The 21,020-nt window shown below is 41.3% G+C and overlaps 1 protein-coding gene across 1 annotated transcript in view; it reads left to right on the forward strand.

The window, feature by feature from the left end:
* Positions 1-17,691, forward strand: part of MRPL13 (mitochondrial ribosomal protein L13) — a 31,221-nt gene extending 13,530 nt beyond the window's left edge. The window contains exons 4-7 of the mRNA XM_024572286.4: positions 701-761; positions 3,932-4,018; positions 6,936-7,057; positions 17,413-17,691. Of these exons, the coding sequence (XP_024428054.2) occupies positions 701-761; positions 3,932-4,018; positions 6,936-7,057; positions 17,413-17,434 (292 nt within the window). The 3' untranslated portion in view covers positions 17,435-17,691. The remainder of the gene's footprint in view (positions 1-700; positions 762-3,931; positions 4,019-6,935; positions 7,058-17,412) is intronic.
* The last annotated feature ends 3,329 nt before the right edge of the window (positions 17,692-21,020 follow it).

Here is a 21,020-nt window from a genome sequence, read left to right on the forward strand (position 1 = left end):
TTGCCTAATATTATACTGGTAGCCACCAGCAAATCTAGATTCCAGACTTTAATCTGGGCTATCCAAGTTACTGAGCTGCCTGCAAAAGTATCCCAAATAAACATATATTTATTAATCTCCACTTTATCCATTTTATATATAATTTTGATCTGAACACAATAAAATATTTTATTACTTAGGGTCAACATATAACTCCTGTTTAGAGTTTATGTTTCCTGTTAGGAAACAGGATCATGACCTGTTCAGAGCTTGAACTTAACTTCAGAACCAGATGGTCTACAACTAATTGCCCCAAACCTGACCACTTACACAGACATTTGTCTCATTTGGCAGGGAATATGAAATGTTTGATCATTGCTTTTTCTTTCTAAATTCAAGCAGCGACAAACTACCCCAGAATGAATGAGAATAAGTGAGTGAATGAATCATGAATGACTTTAATTTCTAATAGAAACATAAATAGCTAAGCCAAGAAATTTTCCAAGATGTGGAGCTTTTTATGAAGTGACAGGGACCACTTAGAGAATAACATCTCAAAGAACATAGGGTACTACTTAATTTTAAGACAATAATGAATAGCATAGTTTCCAGAAACAAGTATTATTTTATAATAAAAATAGCTTTTATATTATAAAAGAATGTTGAAGAATACTGTACCATAGCCTACTCCCAGCTTTAATGTCTTTGCTTCTTTTAACAGGTACCCAGGTGGATTTAAACAAGTCACAGCTGCGCAGCTTCACCAGCGGGATCCAGTGGCTGTGAGTCTGTTGTGTTTATTATTATTTTCATCGGTGGGCAGACGATTCCGACACTGCTTTTTCAGTTATTTTCCTCTTCTAATGTAGCTAGCGTTCAAGGCTCTAAACCTTCACTTTCCCGGTACTACCCAGCCGTGATCAGTATTATTTCATTATCATTCAGTTCTACGTATTTTAAAATTACTCTTTAGTATGTTTTGCATTTAGTGAAAGAATTTTGATGCTTTTAAAAAAATTATTTATGTATTTTAGAGAGGGGAAGGGAGGGAGAAAGAAAGGAAGAGCAACATCAGTGTGTGGTTGCCTCTTGCACACCCCCCACAACCAAGGCTTGTGCCCTGACCAGGAATCGAACCGGTTAACCCACTGAGCCACACCAGTCAGGACTCCAATCTTATATTCTTGATGACTTTTTTTATTCATCTGATTTATTGATTACCCGAAAGAGCTATATTAACATTTCAATTGTGGATTTGTTAATTTTTTTCTTGTAGTTTTCAGTTTGTCTTTGCATGTTTTGAAGATTTAGCATTAGATAAATTTAAGTTTTGAATTATAACCTTCCTAAATGATTGATCAGGGTATGCACTGACCCTCTTTATCATTCATATCTGTTTTACAATAACATACTCAGAAATTCTTCTTAAGAAATATTTGGTAGTTTTATAACTCATGTGTTGTTAAGACTACTACAGGTCAAATATAGTATCATGTTTTGACTGTTAATATGGATTGTTACAACACATTAAAGTTTTAATGTTAAAATGTTTTTAAAATTCGAGCTTATATTTTATTCATGCATGTTCACTGTACACTAGGAGGCAGTATAGTCCAACTTTTTGATGTTAAGAATTTGGCCTCGGGTAATGTAGTAATTGTTTTAAATTTTTTTTATTAGCAAAGAATGAAATGTTTGATGGAGGTTTGCAAAACATTTCAGAGTTAAAACCATTTGAATTATTACCTCCCTAAAAGATCTTATTTTTTAAAAAGTCTTAATTTTGATTGTGTTTTGAAAAAGAGTGGCGCAGTGAGGGAGGGTCAGCTGTCTGAGTCCCACTGCCTCTGTGTCCGGAGCCGCGAGTTTCTGCCAGCAGCCAGTTCGCGAGTCGATACTGCGTCTGTGTGGCTGGGAAGAGAATTTGTTTCGTAATGCATGTGCACTCTTCTGATTATTAGTACCGCCTTGGAATGTTATTTGTAAGATGTATAATTAATAAATGTTAATGATTATTAAGAGGTTATTAAATATTTCAGAATATTATTAATTCTAAACTCATATAAATATATCGATGCAGCCCTTTCCTTCTATCCTTTATCCCTTTGTCATGTAGTTTATTTTCTTTAAGAGCTTTTGTGTCCTTAGATTTTTCTTCTAACACGGTTCCTTTCTTACGTTTCTCTCCCTCTTACAGTTACTTAATAAAGTGATTTTGCGTGACTTAAGTGGCACGTGCCCTGGGTTACCAAACAGCTGAGGAAGGTCTTTAATGTTTGCTAACGTCAACTTGTTTTCTCTTTCTCGCTTTTGGAATTCCTTAAAGCTTATGCCGCAGTCCGTGCAGCTGGAGTCACTTGATTGTATGCACATGTCGCGTCCTGTTGATATTGGGTGTATGTGTTTGTACGTCTGTCTTTTCTCTCCCCTGTCAGCTTGGGACCTTTCCACATTTGTAACTTTTCCTAATTTGACTGTTAAGTTTGCATTTTTTAATAGGGCAGATTTTTAAAATACCAACTTGTTAATTCAAGTACGACTAAATTGTTTAAGAACACGTAAACCAAATGCCATGTAATCTTACTAACAGAATGAAGCTGCTAAGGGGATGCTTTTCAGAGGCTGTACTGACTTCCTCATCCAGAAAAGACGTTGAGTAGTCCTAACATTGTCAGTTTCTACTGAAGTCTTTTTAAAACATTAAACGTTCTAAAGACTGATTCCGAAGTCAGTGCTATCCCATAGAAATCTCTCCCGTGGTGGAAATGTCCATGTCTGTACTGCCAGCTGTGGTACCCACTGGCCACAGGTGGCACCTGAGCATGTGGAAAGTGGCTGTGTGACTGAGGAACTGAGTTTTCTATGGCCTTAATTTTAGTAACACAAATCTATCCTTAAGTAAGTCTTCAGAACATAAAGTATTGGCAGCACTAACCTAGAAAAATAGATGGAAAAGATACATGAGATGTCATTAGCTTGCATGTGTAGAAAGGTTTTGATGAGAAAATAAATGAAACAGGAAATTCTTTCATAGTGAAACCCTGTTCTGACATGTATTGTCTTAGGGCATTTAGCTCTGATACATGTGAAGTCATATTTTTGTAGTGTGAGTCCAGATGATAAAAATCTCTAACACTCCAGACGTCTCTTCAGCAGTTTTGTGAAGGGCTCACCATGCATTTGTATACACCGCAGGCCATTACAAGTGGTGACTCGGTAGGGAGAAGGGTCTTTCTGAGAAGTTAGGGAGGGACACACGGTGGTGTGATTGCGTGGACTGTGTGTCTGCTCGGGGCTCACACTGCCTGGTTGGTTTCGAGTGTGAACACTTACCGCGAAATTGGGCGAGTTCTGTCATCTCGCTAAATCTGTCTTTTCCAGGTGCGAAAGTGAGACCCAGGGGCAGACAGGTAGCACAGGTAATGACTGCACTGACCACTGTACACACAGCGAGTTGTCGGCAAGCGTGAGCCGTCGCCATCACTGCCCAGGTGTGGCCTGTCGAGTCGGTCTCATGACCGTAGGATCGGGCCTAGTTTGGGAGCTGGAAACTGATCTCCCACTTGGAAGACACAGGATTATTAAGGCCTCCCTAGGTTCTGCTCTGTTCACTACCTGGTAGATTATTTGAGCCACAAGTGTTCGCCAAAGCTTAGAGAATTTCTTCTTAGTCTAGCTAGAATTGGTACTCATGTAGGTTATTAATCTCTTCTTTTTTTCGTCGTTCTAAATTAAAATAAACAAATAGAGGCAAAAGAAAATGGGAATGTATAAAGTAATAAAAGTTCCTTTTCCTTTGCTGCCACATATCTACTCGGGTCTCAGTTTCTTTCCCCTCATATTCCTGTTGAGGCTTAGCCCACTTGTTTTCGTCACTGTCGCTAATTGTGTCTGCCTCCTCTATGCCACATGACACTTCTATTTTACTGGGTCCTGTATATATGTTTTCCAGATTGTGAAACTGGCGATTTATGGCATGCTCCCCAAAAACCTGCACAGAAGGACCATGATGCAGAGGCTGCATCTTTTCCCGGATGAGGTGAGCCAGTGGTCATGGCCCTTTTCCTACATCTTCAGTTAAACACTTTCTCACCTTTTAAAATAATTGCCACACCTATTTTCAATAAAGTGAGCTACTATTGGACTAAAGGTTACAAGTCTGTTCATTTCTGTTTTTTCATTTTAATGAAATTTACTGCTTTTTCTGAACAAGAAACTGTAATCAGAGCTCCTGTTAAATTGGGGGTACACATTAATGATGTTATCAACTATAAAAAAAAGTATGCATTTAGTTTCCATCATATTGACCCGTAGTAAAAATTCTATGAATGATGGATTAATAACTTAGGTTTGGTTGCTAATTAGGTCCCATGATTTACCTTTAGGATACAATGTCCCTACTGAAAAGTGTTCATCTAAAAAGTACTTGGAAGAAAGTACAAACGTTTGTATTTATTACTATTATACTGTTTTGGGTGTTTAGCTTTTCTCTTTAGTACCATATAATGTAACCCTAGAAATTCTATAATAGAATAGTTGATTCCAGGTTCTGGAATTAGACTGTCTGGATTAAAATCCATGCCCCCCCGTCCACTGATTTCATGGCCAAGGACTAGTTACTCATTATCTCTCTTCTCATCTTCGACATGGGTGCAGTGACAGTACCCATGCATCAGGCTGTTGTAAGGGTTAAATGAGACAGCGTTTACAGAGCGCTTACGTCAGGGCCTGGCACGGGAAGTGCTGGTTGCTGTCATTACCGTGGTTATGATTATTGTCCTCACAGTTCCTGCTGGAGGAGTAATGTGGAAATTCATTCCAAAACGTGAAGTCATACCCACGGTCGAAGCCACTTGTGTGCTCTGCTGTTAGCACGAAGAGCATAACTGAACTGTCTGTGCTTTTATCAGAATGGTTAATTTATTACCTTTGCTTTGTGTGAGTAAGTAAAATGATTTCCACAGCTCACTTTCCCTGGAGGGGCCAAGTACAGGAGCAGTGTCATCAAAGTGTAAATGGCCTTCATGAAATCACCAGAATTTAAGAACTTCTGTTTCTGATTATCTTTTATAAACCATAGTTTCTAAAACACACACAGTGTTTATCCCAGTTTTAAGGTCGTCGGGTTTCAGTATAGATGTTTTAAGTGTTCATGGTAGTTTAGTTGAACAGCAAATTACTTAAATAATTTCAGACTGTAAAATAAATGAGCCCATTTTCCCAAGAATGGACTGTTAAATATTCAAAAGCTTGACAACACTTTTTATTGTCGCACCATTGGGAAATAGGCCCTGGCGCATCGCTGTGGAAGTTCACAGTGGTGCAACCCGTAAGGAATCTGGCAATTAGGAGACATTCGCAGAATACATACATAGAGGTTCCTCCTTGATCCAGCAGTCTCACTTACAGCGATGTAGTCAGCAAATATACAAGATTGTGGGTTTTATGTTACTTATTATAATAAATAGAAATAAATGTTTATTCATAGAAAACTGGATAAAAAGATAGGCATTCAGTTGAGTTTTATGCAGTTACAAAAACAGAATGACAAATATCGCTGTGACTTGTAAGTAATTTTTTTTTCAGGATGTATTGATAAGTGAAAAAAAGCACGGTGACAAGGAGTGTAGATAGCATGCCACCTTTTGTATGCATGTTCATACATATGTTCACACACATGTAGCATATCTGCTTCCTTATGCATAAGGAAGTACAGGAAGAATAGATGAGGAAAGGAAGTTGGCTACTTACTGGGTCATGGGCACAAAGTGGGAGGGAATGGGGAGAGAATGAAATGTTTTGGAAAACACCTTTTAGGGGTTTTTTTTTACTTTAACTTTTTTATTTTAAGATTTTATGTATTCATAAAATAAAATGACAGCATGAACAGACGTTAGCCCAACAGTGCCTGGATCTTGTTTTCTAAGTGCCGTTCCCTGGTGAAAGGAACCTGGTTCTGCTTAGGAGAATGATTGATTCCGGCTCCGACGCAGAAAAGTGCCGACACTGTTACAGAACATACTTACGCAAACAGTAAAATGGTAACAAAGTTGTTAGGCAGTGCTCAGACACCAATGGAGAAGTGTCAAAAGAACATGGGAGGCAGCTGGACGTGATGCCCACCGACCACATATGGGACTGTGTTAGCCTTAAAATGAACAGTCATAATAATGGACTGTGTTGGATAGAAAATAAAAATCTTTGAGCCCACAATAATGGTCTAAAAATTGTTTTTTAACTTGTTATAGTTTGTCGTCTTCTCTCGAGAAAAGGAAAAGCTGTTCTCTAGAGAAGAATGTCATCTAAAAATGTAGGAATAATACCGAATTAGAAAAGTGCCCATATAAGCATTCCTCCGGTCATCAGGTAAAAGATTATTGTTTTATAGACCAGCACATTCATGGTTTCAAAACATCATGCCACCGAGTACGTACTATTGGGAAGAGAAAAGATGCTTCTCCATTAAAGATACCTGGTAGGCAGACACGAACCGTAAGCAGGACACCAAACGCACCGTCAGTGTGGGACAGACTGGCTTCGTGTTTTCCCTGGGGTGCGGAATGCAAGCGTGTCGCCCCAGAAAGAGTGGACCCAGTATGTACATTCATCAGACGAGGAATCGTGAGAGTGAGCCAGGTGGTGCCTTTGTGTAGTAGGAAGGAGTGGAATAAATTAAACAATATTTTTTTAAAAAACAGAGTGACTTAATAGTTCTCAGAATTGAAGATTCTAATTTATCATGTGAAATACAAAGTTTGTCAAGATTAAAATATAAAGTGTATTACGGTACAGAGATTTCTTATATCGTTGATCTAATGTACTTTTTAGGGATTTTTTCAAAGTTTGTTTCCCTCATTTTATAAATATTTCTTTATTATTTTTAATACTTAGTATTACTAATTTAGTACTAAGGAATGTGTTTAAGAAAACTAAGCCTCGATTTGTATTTGACCCAGAGTATACCAGAGGACATTCTCCAGAATTTGGTGGAAGAGCTGCCACAACCGCGAAAGGTGCCCAAGCGGCTGGACGAGTACACGCAAGAGGAAGTGGCGGCTTTCCCCAGGCTGTGGACTCCGTGAGTCGTTTTCTTCCTGTCTTTGTTTTTAGGTGTTTGCTTTTGGAAGCTGGGTTTAGCCTCCCCTCTTTCCTTAAATGATGAGGCCCTTGAGGTGGAAAGATTGGATTCTTTTTGACTCCCTTGGACGCCCTGCAGCTTCTACCTGCAGGTAAACTCTGGGTGTTGATGGTTGAACCAGACGTCTCTAAGTCCTGAGGCCTTGCGGGGTGAGTGCAGGGGTGTTCATGGGTACCTCTAATGGTCAGATACGTTGCTTGGGGTGGCATTACTTGAATTAATTGCAATCTCATGGAATGATGAATAAATTGTCATTACCTAAGACAAAGTGAATTGCCATTTTCCAGGTGGTTTCACTAAGCCAAGAATATTGTGTAATGAAAAGGCATTAATTCTGGATACTTACGGCCTTTATCCAAACTGAAAAAACACGCCACTTTTTCCTCTGTGCAGTTCCCTCTACCTGAGGTCTGGGAAGCTGCTTAGCTTGGACATACTGTCTCTCATCTAATTGTTATTAATTCTTTGCCTGGCCTACCAGGTCCTCCGGGACCTGGCTTCTCCCTGTCTCTTCAGCTGAAATTCTTCCACTGCACTGCACAGTTCAAACAATAGCAGACCATTTAAGATTGGCAGTCTTTTTATGCAATTTAATTCTTCCTTGCCCTTGCTCTGCTATTACTTCTGCATAAAATAAGTCCCTCATCGTATCATCTGGGACAGCTCTTACTCATTCTTTAGACTAGATCAGGTGTCATCTCCTTTAAGAAGTCTTGCCTAAATATCAGGGCCAGGCTCAGTGCCCAGCGCCTTCTGCTACGGCGGGACACTGTCGTCACCACAGTCGGCTCTTCAAGAGCAAAGCTGCGTCGAGGTCACCGCTGTGCCCCCAGTACACAGACCAGCGCTTCACGTGGCAGAGTGTTTACAGAGTGGGCCCCATCTGGAGAGAGCCACACGTCCTCATGGCCTGACCTGCGCAAGACGGCGAACCTTCAGATAGGTGCTGCCCCGGTTCTGCGCAAGTCCTCTCCCTCAGATAGGTTCGAGAAAGTCTGAGCCTCCCCAGGATCAGCTCGTGTCCAGGAATCTAACCACTGACTCTTATTATTGCACACACACACACACACACACATCTTCAGACTCTGTCCACACACAAGTATTTAGGGTATTGTGTTTCAGTCATTCTGATTTTGCTGACTTGTGTCAAGGTTCTCCTTTACTAAATCTGCAAGTGATGAGCGAAATAATACTACCAATGATCCCTTGCTGAGCACCTCCCGGTTGCCCAGTGCTGTGCTAGTGGTTTCTATGACCGTATCTAGTTCTCGCTACAGGACCATAAGATAAGTGTGTTATTCCTATTTTCAAGAGTAAGCCAAGGATCAGCACGTTTGTAGTACAGCCTTTGAACCTGTCTGATTGCAAAGCCTGTGTTCTTTTCACAGAAATTACCATTAAATTCGGTTTCCTTTATTTGGTTCTAGCTCCCAATTAGCTTAGGTCATGGTCCCCACCCCACTGTTGGAGTACCTCTTGTATCTTACATAAATGTTCTTATGGGTAAGTCATGTGTAGTTCTCAAATAGTCTGCTTTAATAAGTTATATCCTAAAAATGTATGCTAAGCAGTTCCTGAAGGTTTGGTAGGTTACTGTGCTCTACAGAGTTCTGTAAATCTAAGTACCGCATTTTTCAGACTATATGACGCACCGGAACATAAGACGCACCTAGGTTTTAGAGGAAGAAAATAGGGGGAAAAATTTTTGAAGCAAAAAAATGTGGTCCTGCTCCTGCCTCCTGTGACCCCGCTCCCCCCCCCCCACCCAGCCAGGCACGCTACATTCGGACTATATGACACACCCCTATTTTCCTCCCAAATTGGAGGGGGGGGTGCATCTTATAGTCCGAAAAATACGGACTATATGTCATACCTGATTGTCTAACATCATCGTAAATGAGTTTATATGCCTGACCAAAGGGATGTGGTCCTTTTTTATAAACTAGAAATACCAAAGATATTACTTAATCTGATACATTATCAAACACATTATGCACCTAGAGTTATAGATTATGGATATTCTAAAGTATATTATAAATCAGTTACACCAGGCAGTATAGTAATATAATAACCATCCCCAGCAACCATTTGACTAAGGGATTCCTCTTCATTTAAAACTGATTAGGAAGGTGACTGAGTATCTTTATAATATGAATGGAATTAGAAAAGGCTTTTCTATAATTATTTTTAAATAGACTTCTAGTAAACTTAGAGCATTTCATGTATTTTTTTAATTTATTTTTTTAGATTTTATTTTTAGACAGGGGAAGAGAGGGAGAGAGACATCAGTGTGTGGCTGCCTCTCACACGCCCCCTACTGGGGACCTGGCCCGCAACCCCTTTCCTCACAAGTAGCCACACAACATACAGTGCGAGGCAGACGTAGGTTCACAGTTGTGAGTACGTGAAACACAGAACTTATACTTGTGTTATTATTTATTACATTATTTTCCATACAAGCAACTGTAAACCTACTTTCTCCCCAGCCTGTAAACTTGTGTTCCCAAAATCATAAGGTGTGTACACACTTGTTGAAATTTGAGGATATAACATGATATAGGTGTGCTAGTTTTTAATACATAAATCATTTAACATTTTATTGTTCTGCACATTCGCACTAATATCAAGTCTAGTTAGTTTTTTTATTGCCATGGAACATGTGTAACAAGGAAAAAGTAGGCATTTTTGGATGAACCAGAAGTCTGTTATCCAAGAAACAGATGATCTGTTAGTTCAGGACTACATGATAGAACTTTCTGCAGCGATGCAGAAGCTCTGTCTCAGTCTAATGAGTAGCTCTCGGCCACATTTGGCTCTTGAGTACTTGAGGAACTGAATATTTAATTATATACACTTTTATAAAGTTAAATTTCAGTAGCCTCGTGTGGCTAGTGACGACCTTAATGGACTGTGCCATTTTAGTTGTTTGCAGTGTCATAAAGTTTTAGTACTAAATATTATAAACGTTAGAATTAAAATATTTGAAGTACCATGTAATGCAGTCCATTAAAAATAGGATTTCTTATTACCGGTATATTTGCTTTCAGGAGAAGAAAAATTCTCCTTTTGAAGAAGCAATTTACTTAAAATATGCTTTTGTTCCACCCAAAATAGCTAAGCCAAGATATACCTTTCTTTTGAATGTAGTAACTGGAATGTGTCCGGGAGAGACCTGGTGGGGAATCTGCAGAGACTTGCCTGAAACAGATGCACCTGGGTTGCCCCACAAATGAACAGACACAAAAATAGCTTGCTTTGGTTTTTGTTTCCCTAGCAATTAAACTTGAATGTGTTTATAATATAGAAGTGTACATTTTGTCAGTGGAACTGTCATTGGCTTTTTGTTAAATATTAGTTTTTCTATTAGACACAAAAAGCTTCCGAGCAACTGTAGCAATTGTCAAACTAAGCCATGGACCCAGTTGGTGACTGACAAAATTGTTTTAATCTTAATTAAAAGCAATTGTTGTTGGAATTTTTTTTAATTATTTTAAACTACTCACAAAAGGTGTATTCTCTCAGGCCTAACTTTTCAACATACATGAGATGTTATTTTTATGCCAGTTGTTTAGTCATTTTCAAAATGATGGTTGACAAGAAGGAAAAGCTGATATTTTTATGAGAGAACTATAAATATATTTTATAACTAGAAACCATTTTCTCCTATGAGACCTACTGCCTGTAGAGAGAAAGGAACGGGGCCGGGTGGGGCGGGGCGGGGGGGGGGGGCATTAAAGTGAGAACATCGATGGGGTTGCCTTTTGCATGCGCCCTGACTAGGGATAGAACCCACAAACTTGGTATGTGCCTGAGGCTCAAACTTGCCACTTTTTGGTGTATGGGACGGTGCTTCAACCAACTGTGCCACTTAGCCAGGGAGTGACCTCACTTCTTATATTAATGGATATACTTGGTATGTCAGTAGTTTTTTTTTTTACATCTCATGGATATATAAATTGTGTTATCGTATGTTATGAAGTTACATTTTGGGTTTCTTGCTGGTACAAAGTAGATGTGTGTTTGCCATGTGTAAGTGATTGTAGGGTAGACACTTAGAACTTACTTCTTAAAGAAAACAATAGCACTGTCCTTTCTTCACAGTTCATTTGTCTGCAATTATAGCTTTCAAATGGTTAACTTACTTTATTACTGTCAGTAATTATTTCCATAGTCATTGCAGTTCTGCCAACACATTACAAAACCACAGTAATCATCGAAATTATAATGCTGGCACTGTATTGGAAACTTTGCATTGTGTAGGTTAAAAATAAAACTTGGAACATTTTAAGCTCTTTGTTTTCATTTTTTAAAAATTCTGTAGAAGAGCTTTTCTTAGTAAAAGACTAGGTGTGTGGGAATTTTCAACTTGAATTGCTTCACATTAGCCCCAGTGACAAAACCAAAAAAGAAATGGATTTTTATGTCTCGGTTTTTAAATCAGTAATGTTTTATTTTAAGCAAAACCATCACTTTTGTAGAGAAACTAAATGTAGAAAGTTTCGGGGCATCAATAAACACTTGAAAAGGGATGTTTATCATGAAAACCCTTGTTCCTATAGGGTGTGAACTGCTTACTGTGGAACGTGCCCTCGAGGGAGCAAGGGTGGGAAGGATGAAAGGGAGGAGGCTTGAAGACCACCACCACCATCTGGGAACTCTTTTCTGAAAGTAGGATTAGGGGCACAGGTGGTAAACAAGGCCTGCGGGTCTGCCCTCCACCTTGTTTTATCCGGCCCCTGCGCCTTGCTTTTACCCAACGGCAGTACTGAGCTCCTTGCTCCTCGTTAAGGAGTAGTTACATTTGTACATTCCTAAAATTATATTTGGCCCTTTGAAAGCAACCGCGAGGCTGATGTGGCCCCTAGTGAAAATGAGTTTGACATCCCTGGTATAGGGGATTTCATAGGTAATCCAGGCAGCTGTGTCAAAAGAAAAGAGGGTTCCAGATGCCCGAGCCTTAGCACTGGAAAGGGGACTTGGCGAGCATCCTGGCCAGCCCGGAGCTCTAGAAGACAGCAAGGATTTAAGCCTAGTGCATGTCCTGTGATACAAAAGCTATTAATCCTAAAAAGATGCCCAGTTTTAGCTAAATTCATAACCAGAAAAAACTTTTTGTTTATGCCTTTATAAAATGTGCTTCAGATTAAAAGACTTAATTAAAGACATTGGAGAAGGATTTTACCTTTTCAAAACCCGTGAGGAGCTAGGATCAAGACATCTTCAAGATTTTCCATAATTTCATGTTAGTCTAGTCATGTGGCATTTTCCTACAAGATTTAACTTGATTTGCTGCTCTTCAGAGTCAGAAATTATTAGCTGGACTTGGGGAGCAAAGTTACATTCCAACTTTCCCATTCATTTTAACCAGCTCAGCATTGGCTTAAACCATATACCTCAGTATTTCCAGTGCAGAATTTTGCTCAAATTAGGCATTCTGAATGGTTCTGAACTGTGCTGTTGGATATGAACAGATTAGAACTAGTTACAATAAAAAGCAGTCTCTAGTTAAATGACCAAAACCAAATCATTTATAGCCCTAACCGACAGGATTTAGGACTTTAATACGATAATTAAATGTAAAGATTCTATTTTAATTGAAGAAACAACAGTATGATTTAAACACATTTTTAACCATCTTGTGAACTTTGTTTGTTTGTTTCTTTGTTTTTAAAGTGCTGTTGAACTTTTTCTGATCAGGCCGGTGGCGCAGGGCCAGGGAAAGGAGTGTACAGGCGCCGTTTCTCTGTTACCCTCACTGTTACCCGGAAGGCCTTTAGTTCAAGGCCTGTGTGATGTCTCCGGGATCCCTGCAGTGCCTGATCCTGGATGCATTCATCCACACAATGGAAGTGACTTGAAAGCCAAACTGACCTTTCGCTGTTTGTGAGATTACTCCCCTGTCCAAATTTTCCTGTAGACTTAACTGCTTGGTCGTAGTAACCATTATACTGAGAAATACTGTTTTACAAATGAAAAGACGTAAGACCTAAGGGAGAATAAAATATTTTTGAGATTTATTTCACTTCAGTTATACCCCTTTTCATGGACTTGCAACTGAAATTCGGATGCTTTTTTCCTTAGGAAATAGACTGACTTAATGGGGCAAATAATACCGTGTGTCTAATTAAATGGTGACACACACCGTGTGTTTTGTGGCTTTGTGTGTCGTTGTGTTCACAAACCAGATGGGTTTCTCTCCATTTCACGACAAAAACTGAAGTCTGCTAGAAGATTTCTCCTGAAGTCAAGGTGTGTTTTCGTGGAAATGTCCCGATTTCAAGGCAGCATTCGTGTGTTGGCCTCCGTTGTTTCCATGTTCTAATTGGAGTTCTGCATCTTTGAGATGGTCTTGCTTGTTTCACGTTAACGAGAGGCAGGCAGCACTTTGCAAATGTCTCTCAGAGGTTTCCTGAGGTGATTTCAGAAGACACTTATTATTTACAAATATATGAAGCTTATATAACACTTTTATTTAAAAACTTCATAATTTATTTGTAATGAAATAGTGACAAAGAATTAAAGCATTTATAGACTATAAATTAACCCATCATTTCTCTGACAAAAGATTAAGCCATTTCATTAAAGTTTCAAATAACAATTAATCATCCATAATGTAAAACCCAACACACTAGATGCCAGGTTCCTTGCTTTTGAAAATTATTTATAAAGAGATGAGGTAGATGTAAACACAAAACAGGATGGCAGCGGGGTCTGAGAATGCAGTCCTGATGAGTAAGTTAGTGTTGCCAGGTCCGGACTGGCAGCGTGTAAAGAACCCGAATACACTGACAGTTACTCAGTTACTGAAGCTCCACGGACTACAGCTTCATCTTTCTCTGATGACAGATGCCAAAGGAATTTCAGTATCCGGTACACATTATCGTAGTTAAAAATTACATATTGTTGTATTAGAAGAGCATAAAGCTACCTGTTAATAACATCCTCCAGAGGGTAAAGAGCCAGGAAGGATACATATCGTACGGAATCATCTTTGGCCAAGGAGGGCGTTGGTGACCTTCCGTTAGACACAGCACAGTTTAGGAGTTTCTTACAGAAGGTGCCTGTTAGCTTCTTCAGCGTCTCAGATGGTCCTCTCCTCTGCCATGTGAACAGCTCTGTGGGGGCTCGGGAGAACCCTCGCTAGTCAGTCTGTGGTCTGCAGACCAACCGTGTTGCACTGTGTGGGGGCAGGTGGGAAATGCGGAATCACGAGCCCCTCTACACTCCTGGAATCAGAATCTGCGTTTTCACAAGAGCACGAGTGATTTGCACGCACCCCAAAGACTGGGGAGCACCCAGGAAGGTAGCCCTCCCCTCCCCTTCTACCATCTTGGATTTCCTGTTAGTGGAAGGGAGTAAGCAATACAACACATCGGATGTATGCCTGCTCTCCTTTGTGTGGGTACAGAGAAAGAGATGCAGATTTCATGCAGAAACCTCACTTTTTCTCCCAGGGCCACCTCCTAAAGCCACGTAATAGTAATCGTTAGCAATGTGAGTTGATGTTTCTAGCTCAGCCAATATCTAAAGTATCTAGTCACTCCGCCATGATATTCCTGTGCCCCTCCCCGGAAGCAAATTAACCATCTGCAGAAGATCCTGATTGTTTATCAGGAAGAGGAAAGGATGAGTCTATAAACAAGGGATATTTTCAAGGAAGTCACTATACCGTAGTGACAAATATCTTAAGCATCCATTATGTGCTGGGCACTGCTAATCATAGGAAGTGTGAGGTCAGTGACACTGGGATCCTGCCTTCAGAGGAAGTGGCAGCTAATAGGACTCACATAGAAAGAAACGGTGCTCACAAGCGCTGGCAGAGTTACCCGGCCCCGTGAGCTTCCTTTGTCAGCTGTACAGTGGACTTGATAACAATGTCTTTTTCACGATGTCGTGAGGAAGATAAAATGAGATGGTGCTCGTGACGCAGTTACAGTTCACGGCATCCAATAGGCACTGAGCACGTGTCATTTCCGTAAGCAAGGGCAAGTGTAATTTCAGGAACACTGGCTGCGGCATGCACCAAGTCCTCTGGCCGTCTCGGGGACAGGAGCCCGGCCGGAGTCAGGCCGGAGGGCTGGGGCGGGCTTCCCAGGAGACCCGAGCCCTGAGGTGGATACTGAAAGATGAGCCAAGTCCATTTGAACAGATAAAAGGTGAAATATTCCAAACAAAGGAAATCTCAAATATCCAAATCAAGAGGCGTGCACGTTTTTTCTTGGGCAATATAGCAAGTGGAATAATGGGACTAGAATGGAGAGAGACAAGGTGTAGAAAGAATGACTCAGGAAGGTTAGCTGGGACCCTGTCGTTGCAGGGTTAGGTATTGAATTCCAAGGTGTTTGAACTTCGACAGAGCAGTGCCAGGCTCTTGAAGACTGTTAAGCAGGGCCCCTTGGTGGAGGTGGACGGAAAACAATCTCCTCAGAGACTCAGATGACGTCCCCTTCTCCTAAACGCCAGACCCTGACTGCCAGCTGTGTGCCATGTCCGGATTTCATCATACTCAAAACCAAGATTCTTCTCTTCTGAATCTGTCCTGCCCGTGTTCCCTGTCCTGCAAGATTAAACAGCATCGCCACTCGCAGAGTCCTTCCAGCTGAAAATGAGCAGGCACCCTTGCATTTTCACTTTCCAGGGGCTCCCTCCTGCATCACCGCCCTGGCCCTGGCCCTGGCCCTCTCTCTCCCAGCACGCTGCTGGGCTGCTTCGTGAATGCTGAACCTGTTTGTCTTACTTGTCTCTGCTGTAGGCGCGACCCAGGTCTCAGCTCCCTCCTCTTCTCTTTCTCCAAAAGGTCTTGAAACAAACTTGGGCTTCATTAGGCCCCTCTTGCCTTCAGGTCTACGTTCCTTACACATTATACCCTCACACACTTTTCCAGTTTTACTTCTAAATTCCCTTAAAAGGTGCTTTTGCCAGCTCGCTGTTACTCAGTAAATTAACCTTTGTTGTGGAAACAACTAGATTGTGACTAAGCACATTAAATTTATGGCGTTGGAGGTGCAGAGGCTCTTGTTCCGACATCAGTGTGCAGGGCTTCTTTCAGTGGCATTGCTCGCCATTCTGTGAACCTGCCGGACGCGAGAATAAATGGTTCCCAGTCTGTGCTGGTGGCTGGCCGCTTCGCCTGCACTGAGCCACATGCCAGAGATCGAAAGGGTGCACGTCGGAGCCACTTCCGCTGTCATATCAGACTGCCGTGTCCCAAACTTTGGGTGCAGTTTTTATGTTCCCAAAGAGATTTCAAGAACAGTGACAGACTTCTGCAGTGTCTCTTCTTGTTCTACAACGGCTGATACGGGGGAGCGCATTTGGCTTGTTTCCCAGATCAGCGCCTGGGTTCCTGAAAGTTAAATGATAACTTTAAGTTGTAATGCAGTCATTTGCTCAGCCACGAGACTGTGGGTCTTCATAGCTGGGCTGCCTGGTGTCTTGTGATGAGTGTTTTGTTTGAGAAAACACTGTAAATGTAGAAGGGAGCTAGATAAGCTGTTCCAGGGCAAACAGAGTTCACATACTTTTTATCAGAACTCAGACTGTCAAATATTTTTACAGCTCTTTCAAAAATATCTAGTTTACTTGTTACTAACTTCCTTCTGAAAATTCCATAGTAGCACAACACCTACAAATACACTATGTAAAAGATTACAGGACACTATAGTTTTTTTGTATTTTATAATTTCCTTTATTGTTATGATTAAACATTTCCCTGAAAATGTTCTTTGTTTCAACTTACTAATAGAAGCAGCTTTCAGGTATGATTAATGCTATAAATATATAAATGAGGAAAAGACCAGTTATATGTGTATCATTAAATTATCAGAGTTGCTGTTCATATATTTATTTTGTATATGGGTCATCATTTAAATTTAATTTAGCATATGTTAATAAAATAGGGAAATTACATATTCAAAATTTACCTTTATTAGGTAAATCCATATCTTAATAGGGATTTTAAAGATCTCAATAATCCTTTCTACGAAAAAGACTTTATAAAAAAATACTCTAAAATAGAACACAGAATCCAAGTTTGTAAGTTACAAAGTCACTCATGCATAGGTACAAAGTGGCTTATATTTATACTCTCAAAGAACTTGAGGATCGACACTTAACCATCTACTTTGTAAGGATTTGGCTTTAGTGCTTTGCACCAAAAATTTAGATACAGTGTTTGTGGATATTTCTTGATGAACAGTTACTGTAATGTTAAGTCAGAAAAACAATCTTCCTTCATCAGGCAAGTGAAAGTGAAATAGGATTCATGAAAAGATGTATTGCTTTTTGCCTTTCAGGCCTGAAGATTTCCGGCTGTAGGGGAATGAAAATTGCAGAAGATCACAATGAGGGGATTGAAACTTCCTCCTGCTAAGCTGCTAACCCATGGGCCGCGTGAAACATTGCTGCATTGAACGGGAAACTCCTTATGGGCGCTGCAAGTTGGTGGAGAGAGGTCGGGAAGGGATCTTCCTTCAGCAGGAACTTGAAGTACATTATTTTGTGGTTTTGCTTTATCATGTAATTGGATTTGAATGTTATCAATGGTGATAAGAATAAAATCGCGTACTTGGCTAGCTGTTGTGTTTCATTCCCCAAAGAACAAGCCCTGGGTAGCACTGCGGTGAAAGTTGCCAACAACCGCCTGTCCGTGCACATTTGCTCAGGTTCCCAGTCATGCCTCCTGCCAACTGGGAACACAGCCCACCTTCAGTTCCCTTTCAGTCACTATTTTATCTGACCTCCCATCCACCTAAATTCAGCCCTCCAGCTCAGCAGGGTGAGGTGTGACCTAAGGTATTTACACACTGCGGTCCTCTTCGCATCTAGCCTCTCGGTCTCCACGACACCAAGATAACAAAATGATGCCTAGCTACTCCCTAGAACTCTCACCACCCCGCGGGGGTGCTGTTTGCAGACCCCTGTGCCATGTCTCCATGCCTCTCCGTATCTCCATAGGCTCCTACTCACCTCTGCGCTGGGCACTTAGGTTGGGCTGTTGGAATAAGCTAGCAGAATCTCTTCTCTGGAAATCAGATGCTGAGCCACTTGTATTTGCCCATTTTTATGATAATTTTTTTCCCTCTCTTCTTGCCCTAGGCAGTCAAGGGGTAGATTTCAGACTGCCTTTCCCATTCATTCAGCAAACATTGAATGCCTGCCTGTTGTCTGCCAGGCACAGCGCTAGGCGTTGGGAAAATAGAAATTTCACATCTTCCCCTGACACAGCCCCAGCAAAGAGCGTACAGGCTGTTGAGGGTGGAAAGGAGCTCTAGATGGACTTGTAAATATGTGTACCTGAGTGTCAGAGGTGCCGCTGTAACGACGTGTGGCCTGTGATGTATGTCACAGTAACTGGCATTAAATATGATGTATTGCCAGCAACCACCTGCTCGTGTGCCAGGTACAACTGCTTTACATAAATTAACTCATTTAATCCATACATGTGTATAATGTTACCCTCCCCTTTTAAAGACAGGCACACTGAGGCAGCAATATGACTTGGGCAAGGTCACAGAACTGATGAGTGGTGAATTCAGGATTTGAATTCAGGCTGACTGGCTCAAAAGCCGATGGACTTAGCCACTGCTAGATGAGAAAAAGTGTGTATTTATGTTTACATATCACAAATTCTGTAATAAAGCAAGCATAACCCGGCACAGGTCAACAGCTGCTATTCACAATGAAGTGGCAGATTTAAACCGTTGGACCGAAAAGCAGCTCCACCCCTAATGTGTGATGCGGTCATCTTCAATGTGAGCCAATATGTAATAAGCCCCCAGCTCCTGAGGCAGCAGCTTTAATCAGGAGGAATTTGTTTTGTCTCCTGTATCCTAAGCACCTCAAACAATGTCTGGCATGCATTTCTTGGTTGAGAAATGCTCACAGAAGAAAGTCCTTGTTTATAACAACTGCAGGATTGGAAGCGGTGAGCTCATTAAAAAGTGTGCCCTAGAGAATATTGAGCCCAGTCGTCATAACATTAAATACCCAGTCAGAATATTGAGGCTAGTCACCGTCAACCTCACTCGCCGTGCGGGGAAGGGACTGCCAGATCCTGCAGAGTCATGGAAACCTAAGTAGGGGCCATCTGTTGGTAGGCTGAATTGCTCCTCCTGGCTGTTAGGAGCTAACTGCATTTCACATTCAGAGAGAACCTGAGCAAACAGACTTGCACCAAATGAGTGGCCCATTTGCCGTGGCTTGAATGTTGAATGGCCTGACCTACACCTGTCCTCAGAGACCACAACCCCAAGTGGCCCAGCAAAATCACAACTCTGTGTATGGGACCCAGCAACCTGACGGGGAGAAGGACAGCCTGGATCAATGGGATCACAGCTCCTATCAAAGTAAAATGAACAGAAGAGAATTTTAAAAAGTAAAAACTTAATGCAGAAAAAGAAGGAAACCCTAATTATTTCAGGAATCAGGTGGGAAGGAAAAGCAAACTTTTATGTGTGTGTGTGTGTACACACACACAGTTGCTATGTGTGTCTGTAATGTGAAGAGTAGTGCACATAAACAAGGAATTAAGTCACTGAAACCAGAATGGCATATGTTCACACGCAGTTCTCCCCCAGGTGCCTGTGCGCTGCGCTATTGGGTAACACCAGGTAAATGTGAAAACCATGCAGCTGAGCAGAAACAATGACCTGTGGGAGAATAATAGGAAACACCTTCTCCCCATTTTACCCACGCGCATTGCTTGCTGTAGTTAGTAAAACCCAAGGAAATGCCCCGATTATAAGTAGCAAAGGAAAAAAGGAAAAGCCTGAGGTCCTGCAAAGTTTTGAAATAAGAAAATGTGCTACTGCAATCTCCAGTCGGCCTTAAGTAATCACATTGATGAACGGAGGAGACAACACTAAAAATGGAGAAACTGAGCTTCATTTCAGCTTCCCAATAATCACCTGCTTTCCGGGGAACTGAGAGCTGGAAAGCACTCATTTGCAGTGGGCTTGAGAGAACTACAAACTTCATGCACCAGGAGAGCGTTTTTGTGTCATCTGATCTCATTTGGGGCCCTACAAACAGCTTCTTTATGAGAGGGGGCAATTGACAAAATGAAAGTTGGGGTTCTGCTTTAAGCCAGTTCAGAGGAGCGAGAAACAGGACAATAAGCCACAGCCACCTACCCATTTCATTCGAAAAACCATAAACACGTCTACCGAGCAAACTTCACATCTTGTCAAAATAACACTTTATAGAATGTGTCTTTACTATGAATTTATGATGTTTACATTAAAATTGTGGTTTTCTCGTACCACTTACAAGACAGTTCAAAGTTTGAGTTTTCTGCCCCAACTTCATTTCCCCATAGGGGGTGTCAAACTCATTTTCACCGGGGGCCACATCAGCCTCACGGTTGCCTTCAAAGGGCTGAATGTAATTTTAGGACTGTATAAATGTAACTACTCCTTAACTAGGGGCAAGGAGCTCTACATTCGGCCCCTTGAAGGCAACCTCAAGGCTGATGTGGCCCCCGGTGAAAATGAGTTTGACACCTCTGCCATAAGCCCTGTTATTTGGGGAGCACAAATTGTCCCACACAGGGATTATTTCTTTAGGGATGCATATGCCACATTATAGGACAAGTGTACTCACTGTAATTGCTGGCTTGTCACATCCTCCAGCAGAAGTGGCCACAAGAGATACTGTACAAAAGTCTGGTGCTGTCTCCTGGTCATGGCTGGGTCGTAGCAGGGAACCCCTCACTGCAAGTCCTCCCGAACGGGCAGAGTAGCGCTGCCCTCACAGCCTGTTCTCACCTCCAGGTGTGGCGTATCTGCCTGTCCAATCAGGACCTAGCAGGTGGGCCAAGGTAAAGCTGGGTTCTAAAGCAGGTCTTTAAAACCATCCTTTGCCTGGACTGCATTCATTCCCTTTCTTACCCCAATTTCTACTC

The sequence above is a fragment of the Desmodus rotundus genome, chromosome 8 (genome assembly GCF_022682495.2).
Source record: "Desmodus rotundus isolate HL8 chromosome 8, HLdesRot8A.1, whole genome shotgun sequence".
Taxonomy (NCBI): Eukaryota; Metazoa; Chordata; class Mammalia; order Chiroptera; family Phyllostomidae; genus Desmodus; species Desmodus rotundus.